At 36.8% G+C, this 21,158-nt stretch overlaps 1 protein-coding gene and 1 long non-coding RNA gene across 3 annotated transcripts in view; both read left to right on the forward strand.

The window, feature by feature from the left end:
* Positions 1-882: 882 nt before the first annotated feature.
* LOC149137531 (uncharacterized) lies at positions 883-8,642 on the forward strand. 2 transcript variants are annotated; one of them, XR_001409630.3, is made up of 4 exons: positions 884-1,053; positions 4,931-5,044; positions 7,126-7,174; positions 8,532-8,642. It is a non-coding gene; the product is annotated as an uncharacterized LOC149137531 (long non-coding RNA). The 2 variants fall into 2 exon arrangements; XR_016241428.1 differs by lacking the exons at positions 7,126-7,174; positions 8,532-8,642 and having other exon boundaries at positions 883-1,053; positions 4,931-5,042.
* Positions 8,643-16,275: 7,633 nt separating this feature from the next.
* The window catches only part of LOC106871180 (exocyst complex component 5), a 31,052-nt gene continuing 26,169 nt past the window's right edge, over positions 16,276-21,158 (forward strand). The window contains exons 1-2 of the mRNA XM_014917515.3: positions 16,276-16,548; positions 20,447-20,689. Coding sequence (XP_014773001.1) covers positions 16,507-16,548; positions 20,447-20,689 — 285 coding nt within the window. The 5' untranslated portion in view covers positions 16,276-16,506. The remainder of the gene's footprint in view (positions 16,549-20,446; positions 20,690-21,158) is intronic.

Genomic DNA, 21,158 nt, shown 5'->3' on the forward strand with positions numbered 1-21,158 from the left:
ATTTTCGCCGACGAACGGGGAGAGGAGCACTATTTTTTTTTTTTTTTTGTGACCGGATGTTAACGTTGAGTTTTCGGATCCAGTGAGATTGATTGTTGAATTTTCCGAGTCTTCTCCCCACCCACTGTTCGCCAGCGCGTATTTTTTTTTTTTCATATTCGTTTATTACATGTTGTTTTACAACTATTACACTATTTTTTTTTTTTTTCGCTTGAGTCAAACACTGGAGTTTGACCAAAATAAATAGGCAGAGATACATCAACAAACATACATATACCAATACATTTAATCAAGATTTGAAAATCTTGCAATGCATAGTAGTAACTTTTCGAAAAGATCGCACTTTTCGTATCTTCTCCGCCACATAAATTCGCAGAGACAGGAGTCAATCATAGAACGGTAAATTGCTGAGGCTATATGATTTGGCTACAGCTATACTTCCAAATACAAAAAATAAAATACAACAGGCAAGTAAACGAAAGTTGATGAAAATTAAGCAAAAATAAAACAGAGTGGTGAAAATAATTATAGGCAGTAAGCAAAAATATCCAAAAACACAGTAGCCAAGCTGAAAAACAAACCGAATAAACCACACTAGGTTCAAAAATGAATTTAACAGACGACCCGGAAGTTGATGCTCTTCGATTACTTTCGCAAACAGCAGTAACGATCTTCAGCTGAATACACGTCATTGATTGGTTAAAATTATTCAAATACGACAAATTTAACACGAGCTAACTTCTAAAATACAAAATTTTGTCAAAAACGTTAAGAGTAAACCGTGTTCTACGTGACATATTCAACTAGTATTCCATTTAAAATGTTGTAATCTGTCATATATCATTTTAAATTAACTTTTTACATTTTTTTATTTTCTTATATCAAAAGTGCGAACCTATAGCGGAAGTTATCTTATTGCCATAGCAGAGCGAAGATGGATTTCTCAAATATGGATTTTGGTTCTATGCCGAGCTCGAAAAAGATTGAAGGACCTCCCACTCCCACTGGAGTGGTTGAATTCATGAAAAGTTTTTGGACTGATCCTTTGAAATGGTTTGTATCTTTATTGTTTGTGTTGTTCTCCAACAGTTTCTAAAGAGAATATACCTCCAATACAAATGCGTAGTCACATGTGAGTTTTTAGCTTTCATAGTGTATACTGGAAACTTTATTTTCATAATTTGGTAGTTATTAACTGAAATAAGATACCCTCTCTTGAGGCTTCCTGCTTCTCTTTTTCTTTTCTTCTACGTCCTCATCCAATAATTCTCAATATTTCGTTTGTTTGTATATTTAACCTCGGTTGGAGCTTCACTAAATTCCTTTCATACTACGTAACATTTAAATATACACCTAGCACGTTTATTTAACTTGTAAAACTCCCAGAAAATTGGTAATAACTTTTTTTATGTAGCTGTCATTAATAATTAGTATCATGAATGTTTCTGCAACATTCTTAAGTTGCCGAAATCATTTTACGAGAAAATTACTTTTAGAAAACACCCTTTCTTCTGAAATGCATTGCTCATGTTTTAATTAATTTTGAAAATAACGACAAACTTAGTAAAACAACTTTTATTGTTATTAAGTTGATATTTGGAACATAAATTATAAATTAACGGGAAATATTAAAGGAAAGTTAAAATCAAGGGCGGTCTTATGCTGGTTTGTATCAAAAAGGTGGGGCGAAAAACCCTGAGAAGCTTTTGTTTTTTTATTATTTTGTCTGAAGGTGTTTGTTATATAAGAAACAGGTTTTCTTTCTCAAGGTCAAAGGATAAACTTAGCGTGGGAATCAAATTCTTGTTTGTTAGGAATGAAACAAATAAATGAAATTATGCAATTGACGTGTAAGAACAAAATTACTATCGTAGAAACTCTGTTAAATTTTATTTCAATTTGTAAAATTTTAATTCAGTTTCTCTTTTCTATTTTTACTTTGATAATAATTTGCAATTTTTGTTAGCCCTCCGTGGGGTAAGTCATTGTTTCGTATCGAAACATTTCTAAATATAGTTTTGTTCTTGTCAAGTATTCTGTCAAGGAATTTCAGCAGTTATTCTGTCACTCCACAATCACACCCGAGTTCACGATAAAATATTTGAAGGGAGACAATCAAGAATTATGAGATTTAATGAAATGGTAATTAAAAAAACTAATGTTACCTTTCTCTTAATATTTCAGTACAAGATCTTAAATTAAGCGAGTTGGGGTTAACTTAAATAAAAGAAACGAGGTATTTCGGGTTGCAAGACAGTGTAGGAGAGAGAATAGTGATGTTGTAGGAGAGAAATGTGTTCGCATGGATGATGGTACGCTTGCATTAAATGAGGATGCAAAGAAAGAGGTCTGGAGATGCCACTACGATAGATTGCTTAATAAAGAGAATGAATGGGAGAAAGAGAGCCTGCCTTATGTCGACCCAATAGAGGGACCAGCTATCCGAGGTGATAGTACCAGGGTAGATAAAGCAATTAAGAGTATGAAGACCGGGAAAGCCCCCGGCCCATCAGGAATCACTGCAGAGATGCTCAAAATATCTGGCAGTGTTGGCTATAGCCTAGTCACCCGTATTACGAACCAGGTGATACACGAAGGAGTCATACCCTATGACTGGTGTAGCAGCATCATAGTCAACTGCTACAAAGGTAAAGGGGACGCTTTAGATACAAATAATTACAGAGGCATCAAGCTGTTAGATCAGGTTATGAAAGTTACAGAGAGGGTCACAGCCCAACTAATTAGGGAGCGAATCAATTTAGATGAGATGCAGTTTGGGTTCGTGCCAGGTAAAAGCACTACTGATGCCTTATTTCTAGTGAGACAGTTGCAAGAGAAATACCTAGCCAAGGATAAACCTCTGTACCTGGCTTTCGTTGACATGGAGAAAGCCTTTGACAGGGTCCCCCGATCCCTTATCTGGTGGTCAATGAGGAAACTTGGGATAGAAGAATGGCTAGTGAGAGCTGTGCGAGCCATGTACAGAGATGCGGCCAGTAAGGTGAGGGTTGGAAATGAGTACAGCAATGAATTCCGGGTAGAGGTAGGGGTCCACCAAGGTTCCGTCCTCAGCCCCCTATTATTTACCATAGTCCTCCAGGCAATCACAGAGGAGTTCAAGACAGGTTGCCCCTGGGAGCTCCTCTATGCTGATGACCTTGCCCTAATTGCGGAGTCACTATCAGAACTAGAGGAGAAGTTTCAGGTGTGGAAGCAAGGTCTAGAACTGAAGGGCCTTAGAGTCAACCTAGCTAAAACCAAAATCCTAATAAGTAGGAAGGTAGATAAAACACAAACCCCTTCAGGTAGATGGCCCTGCTCAGTATGTAGAAAAGGAGTAGGTAGTAACTCTATAAGATGTACCCGGTGCAAGCTATGGACACATAAGAGGTGCAGCAACATCAAAGGCAGGTTAACTAGCAAGTTAGTTTTTGTTTGTGGCAGATGTTCAGGTGCAATAAAGACTGCAAACAAACAGGAAACAACTTCTATCTCATTCCAGGGTGAAAAACTAGAGGTAGTCGATAGCTTCCGCTATCTGGGCGACCAAGTTAGTAGTGGGGGTGGGTGCGCTGAAAGTGTAGCTGCTAGAATAAGAATAGCCTGGGCAAAGTTTAGAGAGCTCTTACCCCTGCTGGCGACAAAGGGACTCTCACTCAGAGTAAAAGGCAGACTGTATGACGCATGCGTACGAACAACCATGCTACATGGCAGTGAAACATGGGCTGTAACTGCTGAGGACATACGTAAGCTCGCAAGGAATGAAGCCAGTATGCTCCGTTGGATGTGTAATGTCAATGTGAATACCCGTCAGAGTGTAAGTATCTTGAGAGAAAAGCTGAACATTAGAAGCATCAGTTGTGGCGTGCAAGAGAGACGATTGCGCTGGTATGGACATGTGGTGAGAATGGAGGAGGATAGCTGCGTGAAAAAGTGCCACACCCTAACAGTTGAGGGAACCCGTGGAAGAGGTAGGCCCAGGAAGACCTGGGCTGAGGTGGTGAGGCAAGACCTTCGTACATTGGGCCTCACCGAGGCGATGACTACGGACCGAGACCTTTGGAAATGGGCTGTGCGTGAGAAGACCCGGCAAGCCAAGTAAGATCGTTGCCAGTGCCCCTGGACTGGTTCTTGTGCGGGTGGCACATGAGATGCACCATTTTGAGCGTGGCCGTTGCCAGTACCGCCTGACTGGCTCCTGTAGGATTTTCGAGCGAGATCGTTGCCAGTGCCCCTGGACTGGCTTGTGCGGGTGGCACATAAAAGACACCATTTCGAGCGTGGCCGTTTTCGTGCGGGTGACACGTAAAAGCACCCACTACACTCTCTGAGTGGTTGGCGTTAGGAAGGGCATCCAGCTGTAGAAACTCTGCCAAATCAGACTGGAGCCTGGTGTTGCCATCCGGTTTCACCAGTCCTCAGTCAAATCGTCCAACCCATGCTAGCATGGAAAGCGGACGTTAAACGATGATGATGATGATGATGATTGATGTAAATGGTTTCAAAATGTTGGTGGAAAAGAGGATATAGATTTTCCAGTAAACCTAATTAAAGTTGTTCCCCTTCCTTCCCACCCTTTTTGGTTTTTTTTCATTTGTTTATTTGTTACAGAAAGTGTCGCAATTTCGTTGTTCACACCTCCCATGGTACTTTGAATTTTCTTTTATATATATATACACACACACACACACACACACGTCTAACCGCTTCATTGCTGTATTGTAGGTCTAGGTGTACGATTCTTTGTACAAGTATCACTGAGTGATGAAGTAGCGAAAGTAAAAGATAAATATATCAACCTTTGAAAATACCATAGAATTTGTTGTTCTTAAAAATGAGCAGTTCTAATCAAAATAGTTTTTGTAAATAAACATCGTTTTGTTTTTTATGTAGTAAATTTTAAATGCGAATTTTCGTTTTGTTTTCAAAGGCAAATCGTGAAGAGTTTGGCTGTGTTTGGCGGTGCTGTATACTTGGCACGAGTTATAAGTTCTTATGAAGCGTCTATCAAAGCAGAAGCACTTGCATAACTTATGCAATAGTGGTAAGTTTTTCAAAAGTACAGGTTTTTGTAAGCATAAGCTTTAATATTGGCGATCGTAAAGACTTTTTGAGGGTTCAATCAAAAATTTAGTCATGATGTTGAGAGGGAAGCAAGGATAAGTTGAATCAACTATGAAGCGTTGGTTGATGAACTCACTTTATGAAATTTAAGTAATGCACCATATTAAGATAATCATTACCATTTTATGTTCACTTTCAATACAGGCACAGGTTCTATGACACATCATTATGGCCTAAGTTCTTATTTGGAGTTATTGCACCCCTAGACAGAGCAAAGGATGATGTCTTACACATTCCAGTTTTTAGCATGATTTCTATGGTTGGATGCCATTCCTAAGACCAACTACTTTACAGTGTATGCTGGATACATTTTATCTTTACTAGCCAGGTGTTTATGTCCTCAGAATAACGTCTGACTAGTCGATATAAAGAACCTCACCCATTATCGAAAACAAAAAAAAACAGCCTGCTGGATGTTAACAACTGTGTAGAATACGAAAAAAAAATTGCACAAATGAACCTGAGGGGGTGAGGAGAGGACTTTTGGAAAATTCACACTGGAATTTTGAATTTGCGATTTTTGAAAAAAAAATGTTTGTAATCAGAATCTCTAGAGCTGGAAACGTAGGATTCAGTAAAAAAAAAAATCAATATATATATATATCCATTTTCCTGAAAGTTAGAGAAAAATCGGATCTTGTGAATTTTCCAAAAGTCCTCTAAAGTTTGTATGTGCAATTTTTTTTTTTTTTAATTCGTTTTCTACACAGTTGTTAACACCCAGCAGGCTGAGTTTTTTTGTTTTTGTTAACAGGTTTGAATAGCACCACAGTTGACAACACCCAAGTTATAAAAAAAAAGTTGGGTGTGTTTTTAGAAAAATCCTGTGTCACTTCAAAACATTCTTGCATCGAAGTAATAAGGCCACTTGTCTTGATTAGTGCAGTTGAGAAAGAAACTACTGGAAACCTGGAGATGCCTTAGTGAGGACAATTTATCCACCAGGATAGAGAGTTATAAGTGTAATATTTCTTCAGGAAATATCACAGGAGGTAATGGCATATTGGGTGCAGCTTTTTTGTGCAATTGAAAAGGATAGTAATATTTTTTTTTACATCCACTGTTCCATGATAGAGAGCACATCTCATTCATACATTCCATTTTGGACAGGGTCTCTACAACTGGACTCACTTCCGATCACCTCCCTTATTACAGAATGTACTGGGTGCTTTTTGTTGAGAGGTTGAAGAATGAACTCCTTTTAGTTATTAGAGATCAAGGTAGCCTGTTGGGTGCTGGTGAATGAACAGAACACAGATAGAGAAGACTAGTCTGACTCTGAAAAACTAAAGTCTTTTTTATATTATCTCTGTTCATTCACCAACACCCTAGAGGCTACCTAGTCCCCTAATATCTAAGAGGAGTCCTGCTTTGCATGCTGTATTAAGAGAAATTCCTGATAGAAAATATTATCTATAATTTTTCCCAAGCTGTCAGATTATTACAAATGGTTGAAGCTCCTACAACTGTTGGGGAGAAAACATCAGTAGAAAATTGAAGAAATAATTTGGTATGAGCAAAATGTTAATAGATAACTGAGGTGAGAAATAAAATTAGTTGGGACAGTTTTTCCACATAACACACATCAAGTGTACAATATTTTAAACTCTTGATGTCTCATAGAAAGATTTTATCAAATGTAAAATTTTGAAAACTTATAAAAGTCTGCTAATCTTTTGCAGGTTCTCTCACGTTAAATTAATGCAGCTGATTCCCAACCTGAATATTTGTAGAACAGTATGAGCAGGAAGGGAACTACTATAACATAGATAGTTACATAATACTTAATAGAATTCTAACACACTCAGTCCGAAACAGCAGGTGATTTCCTATACTAATTATACCTATCAGACTGACTAGTAATGTTCTTTTTCCATACTATATGGTTTAGAATTTCTTCAAGCATTTATGATTAAAAAATTATAGTTGTTAACAAAGAATTGTGTTAAAGAGGCACTTGTCTGTTAGATTTTTCTTAATATTTTCTCTTATTTCTATTAGATATGGGGAAAATTTGGTGTCTGATCTTGTGATTGACCGAAATTTATTGGTAAGTAACGGTTACGTCCCTTACCCTCATTAACTAAATTTTTGTAAAAGTTCTTTTTTTTTTTCTTTCGAGGTTAATTAATGATTAATAAAAACAGGAAAAGAATTCAGGACCCTAAAATTATTACTTAACATCAGATCCTACCAGATCAAGTATACCTATCAAAAGTTTCCTAGTTATCATTCCATCTTTTTTTGCTTAGATACAGTGCACCTAAGATCACATTATCCAATGTGTCCTCAAAAGTACATTTGATAAGCACATTTGGTTACTGGGTGCTATTTATACCAGATCAATTAACTTTCTTTAAGATGTAAATGTACATAATCATGTAGATTTTTTTTCTTTTTTGTCTGTATTTTACTTTGTAATGCAAAATCATTTCTTGTAAAAACACTACCAAATTTAGTGTTGGAGTGATCTGTCTTGCATCATATAATCACTTGGATGTTGCGCGTATGAAACCCACTAATCATTAGATCTGACCTCATTGTTGCTTTTTTTTTTTTTTTTTTTTTTGTGCCGTGGATACATTTTACTGACAATATACATGACACTTTTTCACCAGTATTCCTTGAGTATTCCATCTCACTTATCCATACCAATGTTGCTTATAAATATTAGAATTTCACTCAACTCATTTCTGTGTCATCTTTTTATGCATGTTAATATCACATGCCCTTACATATCTGAATCTATGTGATATTCAGCCTCTATTTTAGTTCATCCATGTTTACCTTTCACACATGCTAATTTTAGACATGCAATGAATCATACCCACCTCATTTCTCTCCAATTACCCTCAAATCTTTTATGTTCAGTGTCAATGTTTCGTTTAGCATGCAGCAGCATACTTACACATTTTCATAATCTGCTTTTTGTACTGAGGCAACAGCTCCTTGGGTCTCTTCTACCTTTTTCTCAATCTATTCACTATGATTTTACCACAGCCACTCCTTGGACTGATTAAATTCCGGAGACAAAAACCTATCAATTACATTTAGTGAGTAGTTTGAACAGTCCATGGATGCCCCTGTTAATTTCTTCTGTACATCTATCATAGAAAGCCCATCAAGTGTGTCTGTTTTGATGCATATTGGGAGAGAAAAAAACAGTGCTCTTTAAAGTGCTTTACAAAATGTCCTTTGCACCAATTTAGACACACTCCCTTATTGCCCTTACTAGCAGAGGTGCAGTGAACCAGCTATTCATCCATTGGAAACATAACCAATGGCAATTGTTCACCTGTTGTGTTATAAATCTCTAACCTTTTCTCTAAAAGATTACTTAAATATTAAATTTGAATTTGTTATATTTTGTCAAACAACAAATTGATTTTTTGCTTTTCTCCCTACAGGAAAACCTGATGATGAATAAGTTTACCAACTTATTTAATTCCTTTTCGTGTAAATATTTTAATTACTCCTGTCAGCAGTTTTCTATGCAATAAAAAAAAAATCTAATTACACTTCTGTGGATTGGTTTCTTTATTTTTCAATCTTTCATGATTTGCAATACTTCATTGTGGCTCTGGAGTTTTGTAGATACTCAACAGTTGATTAAAACTGAAGTATTTCTTGGTCTTGTAGAGAGAGGTAAGTCTTTAGGATGCAGCTTTTATTCTTATGTATGTGATATCCAATCTGAATGTTATACCACTGCACAGAATGTTTTCTTAAAATTATCAAGAGTTACTTGATGCTCAGTTTGGAAAAATTAGTTCCACCTAATTTTTAGCTGTAATATGCACAAGCAAATACTATTGGGTCATCCCATGAATGTGTTTTTTATACTTATTTTATTTTTCAAAATTAAGATGAACAAATTTTAATGTAAATTATACTCTCCTTCATTTTCTACAATGCTTTTCCATCAATCTGGTAGATTTGCAAGGCCCCTCTTCCAAAATTCACTTGTAAGTGACAAAAAATAATCCAATACTGTTCTTACCTCATCTACAGAATTCATATTTTTTCTCTCCAAATGATTTTAAAGACTGTGGAATAAATGATAATCAGATAGGGCAGTGTCCAGCAAATATGGTGGATGGAGCATCATTTCCCATTCAAACTGTTTCAGCCTTTCGAATGTCATCCTCGCTGTATATGGCCGAGCACTATCCTGCTGGAAGAAAACTTTTTTTCTTGAAACCAAAGATGGTCGTTTTTCTTCTAGCGCTGACTTAAGCCACTCAAGCTGCTCACAGTAGATTTCCTTGTTATCATTTGGTTGGGGTTTAAAAGTTCAAAATGGACTAAACCTTTCATATCTTACCAAACAGAAAACATCTTACATGGGTGAGGCCTTTCTTTAGCCTGGGCCGCACATGATTAGACTTGGAAAGCGTGAGGAACCCATTGACCCACAAAGGTGTCAATGAATGGTTGAATGATCAAATCCAAGCTTTTCTGCTAGTTTCTCAACAGTTACAATGGGATTTTGTTCCACCAGGGTTTGCAGGACATCCTCGTCAAGCACTAGAGATCTTCCAGGTCGAGGCTTGTCTTCTAGGCTGTAGTTTCTAGAATCACCATTGACACTGGCTTATGTTTATTGTCCGATCCTTGTATACTGCATTAATATTCCTCGCACTTTCCATTGCATTGTTACCTTTATTGAACTCAAAGTAAAATATACCAAATATGCACCTTTGTCACTTCAATTATAGCTTTAAAAAATAACTTAAAATTGAACTGCACTAAGAATAAGCACAAGGTAAAATTACTAACTGCTTTTATAGCAAGTTGATACAGGTAGTTTATCCTGTCTCCCCCTCTGACTTTCATACAATTGAAAAAAACCACATTTATGGGATGACCCAATATATCAGTATGGATGTTATATATATATATATGATCCTGGCTGGCTCCTGTGCTGGTGGCATGTAAAAAGCACCCATTACACTCTTGGAGTGGTTAGTGTTAGGAAGGGCATCCAGCTGTTGAAACATTGCCAGATCAGATTGGAGCATGGTGCAACCACTGGCTCTCCAGACCTCAGTCAAACTGTCCAACCCATGCTAGCATGAAAAACGGGCGTTAAACGATGATGATGATATATATACGAAGAATCGCTGTTGGCTGAAAGAGTGCTAAATGATCCAGTTGAAATGCTGAACCACACAAGAATGAGAAGGGACTGCAAGTGGTGCTGTGCTGATAGACCTGTCCAAATCCTACAAGTATGGAAAATGCAGCCTTGGTCTACGGACATAAAATGATAATGCAATTTTGTTGTATTAAATCTGAACTATCAATTTTGTATTTGCAGCATTGTATTCTCATTCTTTAACAAGGGAATCTCTGACTGTGCCAAATCCATTAACCTACCATCTTTAATTCTGTAAGGACATTCTGTTGATAATAGACTTTAAAAATAAAGATACATTTTTGTGATAAGAACACCAAAACTATCACTTTTTCAACCACTCTTTTTAGGCTGCAGCCATACTGGAGCACTGACTTGAATTTTAATTGAACAAATCAACACCAGTGCTTGATTTATTTTTTCTTTTTAACTGGGTACTTATTTTTTTTGGTCTCTTGCGATAGCACTAAGCTGCAGGGACATAAACATACCAACACTGGTTGTCAGGCATTGGTGAGTAGGAAAAGACACGAATATATACATACACTGGGTGCATAAGATATTTGAGAACAGATTTATCTGTTTTAAGTATAATGCACAGATTGCTATTTTGAAGTAATATTTCTTCCATTGCTAAAAACAGAAACACACACACATATATATAGATATATATGGGATAAATTATCCTGGCGGATACCGGCTTATTTCATAAACTGGTATAGATGCAGGCTATCCACAACAGCCCAATTACATAGTACTCTAGCATAACTCTTCGTGGGTCAGCAGGATTGGAATTACACAAAAGGCCATTGGGGTCCCAAGGGTCCCCCTTTTAATTTTGTGCCTTCCCACACTATCCACAAGGTAATATTTGTTTATTCTTGTATATATGTGTGAGTGCATGATACAGAACAAGAAATTTGGCACTTTATAGGTATATATTTGTAATTATTAGTGCTTAATGGTGGGGAATTAGAATATAATTTATTTGAAGAAATCAACATTTTTTATAGTTTTATAAACTATCCATATAGCACTAAATATAAAATAAGACAAAATTATTTAGTATATCAATTCATACCAGTACAAATACGAAGAAAATTGTCTTACACTTCATCAGAATACCTAAAAAAAAAAAGAACAAAAAAATAATTTCACAGAAGGCCAATGGGGTCCAGTTTTACCCCCATTGACCATATTTTATGCTATAACATCCATATGACTGAAAATGTGTACATGCATACATAAACTATTGACAATAAAAGTCATGAGATATAAAATCATTTATATAAAAAATGTAAAAGTTGTGTGACTTTTAAATTTTTCTGGGGTCCCAAGAGACCCAGCTTGCCCATGAAGGCTTAAATAGATACTGACACTTGTAAGCTTCAGTTGTCAGGTGGTTCCTTGTTCCTATTCCGAACTGCAAATATTCCATAGAATATATAATTGAACACTAAGAGGAGAGTTTGAGATGTGAATAAATCTCCACTCTGCTCTTGGTTTTCAATTGTATATATTGGGTCATCCCATAAATAATGCAGTTTTGTTTTGGGTTTTTTTTTCAAAATTACGATAAAGTTTTTTAATCTAAAATATACTCTCTTTCATCTACAATGCTCTTCCATCTAGTAGACTTCCAAGGCCCCTCTTCCAAAATTCACTTGTCCATGACAAAAAATACTCCTCCAGTACTGTTCTTACCTTGTCTACAGAATTCATATTTTTTCTGTCCAAATGATTTTGAAGACTGCAGAATAAATGATAATCAGATGGAACAATGTCCAGCAAATATGGTGGGTGGGGCATTGCTTCCCATTCAAACTACTCCAGCCATTGGAATGTCATCCTCACTGTATGTGGCTGAGCAGTATCCTGATGGAAGAACACCTTTTGTCTTGAAACCAAAGATGGTTGTTTTTCTTCTAGCAATGACTTAAGCTGCTCAATCTGCTTGCAGTAGATCTCCTTTGTTATCATTTTGTTTGGGTTTAAAAGTTCAAAGTGGACTAACCCTTTCATATCCCACCAACCAGATAACAACACCTCACTTAGGTGAAGATCTTCTTTAGCCTGGGTTGCTCGTGTTTCTCCTTTCCCTACCCACTGCCTATGGCACTTGACATTTTTATAGAGAACCCATTTCTCATCACCAGTCACTATTCGGTCCAAAGCAAGTTCATTGGTGAGGCATGACAGCAAAGAAGAGCACATATTCACTCTTTGGAAAGTTTGTGAGGAACCTATTGATCCAATTTGATGACTTTTCTGATGGCACACAGGTGTTGATAAAGTGTCGAATGACCAAATCCAAGCTTCTCTGCTAGTTCCTCAACATTTATAATGGGATTTTTGTTCCACCAGGGTTTGTAGGATATCCTCATTGAGCTCTACAGATCTTCCAGGACAAAGTTCATCTTCTAGGCTGTAGTTTCCAGCTCAGAATTTCTGGAACCACCATTGACACTGGCTCACGCTTATTGTCCATTCCCCATATACTGCATTAATATACCTCGCACTTTCCATTGCATTGTTGCCTTTATTGAACTCATAAAGCAAAATATGCAGAATATGCTCCTTTGACACCTCTGTTATAGCTTTGTAAAAATAACTGTTAAAATCGAACTGCACTCTTCAAAACTTGCGCTAAGGATAAGTACAAGGTAAAATTACTACCTGCGTTTATAGTAAGTTGATGCAGGTAGTTTATTTCACCCCCCCCCCCAACTTTTAGATCATGCAATTGAAAAACACTGCATTATTATTGGGACGACCCAATATATATATGTATGTATGTGCATATATATATATATATATATATATACACACACACACATATGCATATATGTATATATATATATATAGGTATGTATGTATGACATGTAAAAAGCACCATTCAAGTGTGGTCGATGCCAGTGTCAGTGGCACATAAAAAGCACCCACTACACTCTCAGAGTGGTTGGCGTTAGGAAGGGCGTCTAGCTGTAGAAATCTTGCCAGAACAGATTGGAGCCTGGTACTGCCTCCTGGCTTGCCAGTCCTCAGTCAAACAGACCAACCCATGCCAGCATGGAAAGCAGACATTAAACAATGTTGATGATGATGATGATGATGATATACTTTGTTTCTTCACACAGAGAGGAATAAACTTTTCATTAATTCTTTCCTTTATAACTGCAACAAGTTCTTTTAAACAGCCTGGCTGCAGCATTGTGCAGAATATGCCCTAGACATCCAACACCTTCCATCGATTCATTCATGCTTTCCTTGAATTTTGAATAGACATTATTTGTGCCTATGCACAAACGTCCACCAAAATTAGTATTTGTGTTATCTCCACTAAAAGCTATATATTTCTTCACATCCTGTCCTAACTCAATGAGGCTCTCTCTGCAGAAGGTTGCTACTGTTTCCAAGGTCTCATTTGGGAGGGATCTTACTCACAATAATTTTATCGGCAAACCCTTTTCATGTGAAAAACATTGCACAATCAACAGGAAAATTTACTCGGCATTGTGGTTACTTGCATCTGTAGATATGCCTTAAGAAGAAGAGTTACTTATATTTTTAACAATCTCGGCAATAGTGTATGGAGTCACAGCATTTTTTATTATTGCAGCTCATTTAGTCCTAGCACTTGAAAATTTGCATGCAATTTTAGAATCAGGAAATACTGTTGGTGGTAGTACGTTTGTACAGTCATTTGAACTGAATGACTGATGATGACAGATGATATGAAATGCCATTGCAACTTCTGCAGCTATTATTTTACTTTCTTCATCTGAGTTTTTCTTGATCAAGAAGTTTTTTTTTATATCTTACCAGCTTCTTTTGAAGTAGAGGCAATATTACTTTTGAGTTTTGCTGTTTCTATGTGTTGCTTGATATCAGACTTCTCACCATGTTCAATACTGAAAGTGCAATTACATACACTACAGTTTGCTTCAAAACAGCTACTGCCTTGTTTGATAAATGTCCATTAGCTGCAATATTCATCTTGAAATTTACACTTACCTTTTGGCATATGGGGATGGATGGATTGGTTTTTCGGTTAGAAAGAAAGTGAGCCGTGGCAAGTAGGAACACCGGGATCCAAACAAAAGCTCCCTAGGACGAAAGCCCCATAGTTAAAGTGTGAAATTGGAGAAAAGCCACCTCGGTTATATTTTTCAGTTATTTTTTCATTTTTTTCTTTTTTCTTTTTACTTGTTGCAGTCATTAGACTGTGACCATGCTGGGGCACCATCTTGAGGAACTTCTAGTCGAATGCATCAACCACAGAATTTTTTTTAATGATTTTCAACCAGCGCATGAGGTTAAGCCTAGAAGGTCTCCCCACATGCTAGAAATAACAGCCAAATCTCTTGAAAATTTTTATAACCCCTCGGTTATATTTTTGGTTATTCTTCGATTTTTTTTAACTGCGGCCATACTGGGGCACGGCCTTGAATTTTTAGTCGAATGTATCGACCCCAGGATCTTTTTAAGGTGATTTTCAACCAGCACATGAAGTTAAGCCTAGAATGTCTCTCCACATGCTAGAAATAACAGCCAAATCTTAAAAACAATTTTTTTAATAATTTCACGTAAACAAAAACGGAAAGCGCACTTGTAAAGAAAAAACTTTTATTTTCCAAAATTCCAATTTTTAAGTAAACAAAATATATTCAATAGAAAAAAAAAAAAAGAACAATAGAAAAGCAGGACACAAGACTCTTTACTACTCAATGTACATATTGTCTGAATTCTAACAGAAGGGAAAGCATTTACTTCAAGAAATGTGTGGAAACATAAAAACGATAAGAAGTACGTTTGAACGATAAGCCTTCGGTGTCATAATTCTGATAGACAGGAGAAAGTTCAAAAGATCAGCTCATTCTCATTAATCTGTAAGTGCTGGGAGAAGAAAACAAAAGACTCAATTTAAATTTTAAAATGCTGATTTCTCTCTGACTAAAAATTCTTCAAGGTGGTGTCCCAGCACGGCCGCAGTCTATTAACGGCAACAAGTAAAATAAGTTTTAAATTCTGATGTCGATACGTTCAACAAAAAATTATTCAAGGCAGTGCCCCAGCATGGCCACAGTATAATGACTGAAACAAGTAAAAGGTGATAAAAATAAAAATAAAAATACCTGAAAAATATAACCGTGGGGCTTTTGTCCACTTTCTCACTTTAACTATGGGGCTTTTGTCCGAGGGGCCTTTGTACGTGGGGTTTTTGTCCGTGGGAGCGTTTGTCCTACACTCAGTAACAACACAATTTGTTGACAGTATCAAGTTGCAAACACATCAGTTTTGTGTAAAGTGCTAGCATCACTAGTTTCCTCGTTACATTTAGGTTTTTTTCATTAAGAGAATATGAAAAAAGAAAGCACAATTACTGACAACTAAAAACCGAAAGAAGGTAGAAAAAGTATTTTTTTTATTACGAGATTTGAAAATGAACTAAATACAGGACATTTGGGGTGTCCCTGAAGGGTCAGTACGGGGCAGGGGACAAAATTATCAAATATGGGACATATCCCGTATATAAGGGACATCTGGCAACCCTTGACAAGTCATTTGTCTGACTCTCTACAGGGATTCTACAAGTAGACTGCAATTGTTCCTTACTTCTTCTTCTTTGTTTTCTCGGTACAGATTGAAACCACCCTATCTAGACATTTTATTTCTTTTCATTAATTACTGTATTAAAATTATCTATTAACCAATCTTTGAAACACTCGCTTCAAGAGGGTCTTGTATATTATGGATCTTTATGTATGTTTCCCCGTTGTGCCAACAAATAAAATAAAGAATTATTCTTTTCTATTCTAGGCACAAGGCCCGAAATTTTGGGGGATTTAACCAGTCGATTAGATCGATTCCAGTACGCAACTGGTACTTAATTTATCGACCCCGAAAAGATATGACTTCGATCAGGGAAATATTGATGTCTAGCAAAATTACCTTCGTGTGAAGAGTGCCAAATTAGTTAACTCCCTTTCCTCGATAATTGTAAATATCTCCTATAGCAGTTTAGAGTAATATATTAGCAAGTCAGGATATTCCTTCTGGGAAATTAATCCTCTACAAAAAGTAAAATAAAGAAGCTTACGGAAAAAATATAAACTTGGCAAAAGCCAACCTATGTTCCACAATAAGATATAAATGAAGAAAGCAGTCGACAGTTTTGATTAATGTGTTGATTTTGGACTTGTCAGATTTTTTTTTATTGAACCAGCGCTTAGAGACATCTAAACATGGCATCAACTGCAACGATGCTTTACCAGGAATTAGAGCAGGTAAGTGTTCAGTAAACAGTAATATAATGTTTATACGCAGCAAAACATTTTTGTTTGGCACTTACAAGATACTCGTTTTCTTTTTTTCCATTTATATATTTGCATTATGTTAATGACATAAAATTTCATAGGGGTGTGGTCCATCATCCGAAACTGCCAAAACAGTCGAGGAGACTTGGGTAAGTTCAAATACAGTGAGGAGTGTAGAATCGTAACACTTCTTGCTTTCTTTTCTTCAGAGAAAGTTCTAAACCCCCGAATCATTTGGGTTTACATTCCTCCCGACATTTGAACTTAGCTAACTTTTCTACTGACTAACTGTTGCCGAAGGAGACCTTCACTAGCGCCTCATCCTTAGACTCCTGATTTTCCCTTACTAAACATAATCTGTAGAGTAGAAGGAAATAAATAAATACGAAGCATAAATTAAGTTGTAAATTTTTATATCAATTCGAAAGCAAATATTGCCTTAGACTATATATATATTTATATCGTTTGAACTGAGTCTGTATTTACTCATTCTGTAATTACTTTATTTATTATCCAAATGTATATCTTAACTTAAGTGATTACCGTTTTACAAAATTAAATTTAAAAAATTGGACAAAACAGAACATAATTGAAAAAATTAAAGAGAACGGAAAAAAAGAAACAAACCAAAACAATTCACCACCTAGGATTGAAATGTTGGGGGTACTGGGAAACGTCTCTAATGGCTATTAAGGCACGCTTGCAGTGTTGCCACAGGTGATGGTGAGGCTGATGCACTGGAGCAGCCAAGTGCCCTCACGAGCCTCACCACATACCTCTGCTGGGCGAGTTGCCAGTGAAGACAGGTATCTCGCAGTTAGTGGTCCAACCCCACCAAACGTCTCAAATGCTACATGATGGAAAATGTAGTTGGCTAACAGATCGCAGTATTTCAGGATTTTGTTCCACTCGGCCGCAAAAGCTGTGGATCTCGCCCTGACCGCAGCATTCAGGATGTGAGAAGAAGCAAAGGGGTCTCTAACTGTGACATCCCAGACAAGGCATCTACCTCGCAACAGTGAGGCCATCAGTTCTTTTCCCACCACATCTGGACAATCCAGATGGTTCCAAGATGGAGGGAATGTTTGCCCGAGCCAAGCTCCTCTTGAGTATCAAGTTCAACTCCATATGACGTGCAAAGCAACCAGCATTCGGGTGGCAAGAAAGACCATGGAGGCCTGTGGAGTCGAGGAGCCTGCCGCAACAGCAGATCAAACCCTTGCATACATTAGCTCCCACTCTAAGGGCAATGGAGACACAAAGTTCGTTCAAGCTGAGTAGGCCACCAACATTAGCCACAGGGATGGCACCAATCCAGTCACCTGAGTACTTAACGCTAGTAGACAGTAATTGGCACCTTGAAAACTGGTCCAACTGGATAAAGAGGGAGTCGAACTATTATTTGTACTGAGAGATTTTGAGATAACAATTTCTACATTTTAGTGATAAAGGTGAATTGTTAAATTTCTAATTCAAAAGGCTACACCACATCTTAGTTGCTAACAGCTGAGAGATTTGCACCAAATACTGACTTTTTAATGCTCAAGAAAGAAAGTTTATATTTGTGAAACAATTGTATAGGCCAGGAAGTTAGATGATTTTAAGTAGGAAGGCTGTCAAATCACAACCCACTTCAGGTAGATGGCCCTGCTTGATCTGTAGAAAAGGCGTGGGTAGAAACTCCATACGATATACTTGGTGTAAGCTATGGACACACAAAAGGTCAGCAATATCAAAGGAAGGTTAACCGAGAATATAGTTTTTGCATGTGGCAGATGCAATGGAGCAATAAACACTGAAGATGTACAAAAAATATATTCTATCACATGCCAGGGAGAGAAACTAGGAGTAGTCAATAGCTTCCACTACCTAGATAACCAAGTCTGTAGCACCATCCGAATGTAAAAAGCAACAAACATGGCCAATGCCAGTACCCCCTGACTAGCTCTTGTGACAGTGGCATGTAAAAAGCACCTTCTAAACGTGATCGATGCGAGGCCCGCCTGACTGGCTCCTGTGCCGGTGGCACGTATAAGGCACCCACTACACTCTCAGAGTGGTTAGCATTAGGAAGGGCATCCAGCTGTAAAAAACATTGCCAGATCAGATTGGCGCCTGGTGCAGCTGCTGGCTCTCCAGGCCTCAGTCAAACTGTCTAATCCATGCCAGCATGGAAAATGGATGTTAAACGACGATGGTGATGAACATAGTTCACAAGATGGACAAGATGTATCTGAAAAAACAAATACTTCACATCAAATCATACTTACAAATTAAAAGAATGTGTTTCTGCTGTCAATAGACAAATAAAAGCAAGAGTACTGCTATGTCATATTGACAGAGATAACAACCAAATTTCCCATAAATCACATCTTACCATCTTAAAAGATTAAATTTGATGATGTAGTACTACATACTCAGACCTGGTTGAAACCGAAACGGTAATGATTTTCGATTACAGGCCTTCTCATACAAAGCTGTACTATAGCTAAATAACAGCATAGTGTTATAGAATATATAATAAAAACTGATTAAATTGTAGCCTATTTGTTGTGTAAATACTGATATTTAATATAGGAAGAATGCATGTAAAATAGTATGGAGAAACATATTTGATATAGAAATTGTGATCAAAGCAGAGACTGGTTTAGTTTGTGGCAAGGAAATGTTTTCATGAAATCAAACTTTTAAATTACCTTATTTTAACATATATAAGGAACCCCCTAATTTTGGGGGCTTAAAATTTGGGAAAAAGGTTTTGTAAGGGATTATCATTCAACCACAGTAGTGGTTGAGTATATTCTTAAGTCCACCATTTCGTCAATTGCAGCAGCTTCCAAGCTTCACCACTAATTTACTTCTCAACTAAATTGCAAGCTGTTAAGTTTTAAAGAGGACACCTCCTCAACTACACTTTGGCACAAATAGTTTGAGATTGGCATAAATAGTTTGGTTCAGTAGAAAAAAAAGTTACATCAAAATATCTGTGACCTCAAGGGGGTGGGGGGAGTAAGGCAGATATTCATCTTCAATTAACATAAATTTTAAATTAAAAGTATACCTTTCTTAGACTTAAATGATAGACAAATGCATGAGGAATTCAGAATTGCTAGTCGCATTGAACAAAAATTAGTAGAAAAAGAGTTATGAGGTAAAATGTTACGAAATTTCAAGTAAGGGAGTAATGCTTAAGCAATAAGAATAAAGAATATATTTCTAAAATGAATGTTTTCTTTCTAAGGCGACGAACTGGCAGAAACATTAGTGTGCTGGGTAAAATGCTTAACGATATTTTGTCTGTCTTTACGTTTTTGAGTTCAAATTTCGCCGAGGTCAACTTTGACGTACAGATTATTTAATTAATTTTTTTTAACTAAACACTTTCAAACTTCCAATACTGGTAGAATGTGTCACATTGAACAGGGTTTACTCTTAACGTTTTTGAAAAAAATTTTGACTATGATTTCAACACTTTTATCACTTCATTACCATAATAGTAAGAATATCAAAAGGCAACTGTCAACAAATGTTCTTCATACTTTTAATAACATTGTACCAGTTTTAGATATCAGTATTATTGTTTATGACAAGTGGTGAGCTGACAGAACCATTTGTATGCCTGGCAAAATGCTTATTGGTATTTTGTCTGTCTTTACGTTCTGAGTTCAAATTCTGCTGTGGTCAGCTTTGCCTTTCATCCTTTTGAGTCGATAAAATAAGTACTAGTTGGACACTGAGGTCAAGGCAATTGATGTGGACCCTCCCTCAAAATTGCTGGCCTTGTGCCAAAATGTGAAACCAATCTTATTGTTCATGAATATTTGTGCATTAATGTTTACATGTGGCTAATGGTGCTGTTGTGTTATAGGAGCCCTTCAATCCACATGAATTTGTGGAACGTTTGGCTTGGCGTACTATGGGAACCAGAGCACAGACTAACTGTGATGAGTTTGATCCAATGACACTGCATGCAGCATTTGAAAGAATGATTACTGACTTGAAAGAGAAAAATTTACAAGTTCACAAAAAAGTTGAAAGATTAGAAAATGCCTGCAAAGAAGAAGAGAAACGTCATTGGCAGCGTGTTGCTGAATTACAAAGAAAGAACCAAGTATGATTATATTCCTCTTTTCTCACAATATTCTTTCAATTGCTTTTGTAAATTATAAATGGTATGTGTAAATTTGTCATTTAAGAAATTATACTAAATTTATTACAATTGAAATTGTGTAATTATACACGGAAGACAAGCCAACAAGAGAGCCACTGTGGTTTCTTAACCTGCTAGAGACAGCCAAATTTCCCACAATATAGGAAGGATGCATTAAGTAATATAGTCCTTGATGCCTGATGACAGGGGGAAAAAATGGGCAGAGCTGGACTATTTTTCTATCACATGTCCACTTAGGCTAACCCAGAGTCAAACAACATTGTATACATTTTGAAATATTGTGTTTTGTCTCTGTTTTTAAAGTATCTGCTACAGATTCAGGCATATTGTAACCTGGCATGTCATCAATGGTATGTAAAAGGGTTGACATGAGGAAGTGCAGCCAGTCATAAAACACTGCCTTAAAAGC

This window comes from Octopus bimaculoides, chromosome 1 (assembly GCF_046866305.1).
Source record: "Octopus bimaculoides isolate indiv1 chromosome 1, ASM4686630v1, whole genome shotgun sequence".
Taxonomy (NCBI): domain Eukaryota; kingdom Metazoa; phylum Mollusca; class Cephalopoda; order Octopoda; family Octopodidae; genus Octopus; species Octopus bimaculoides.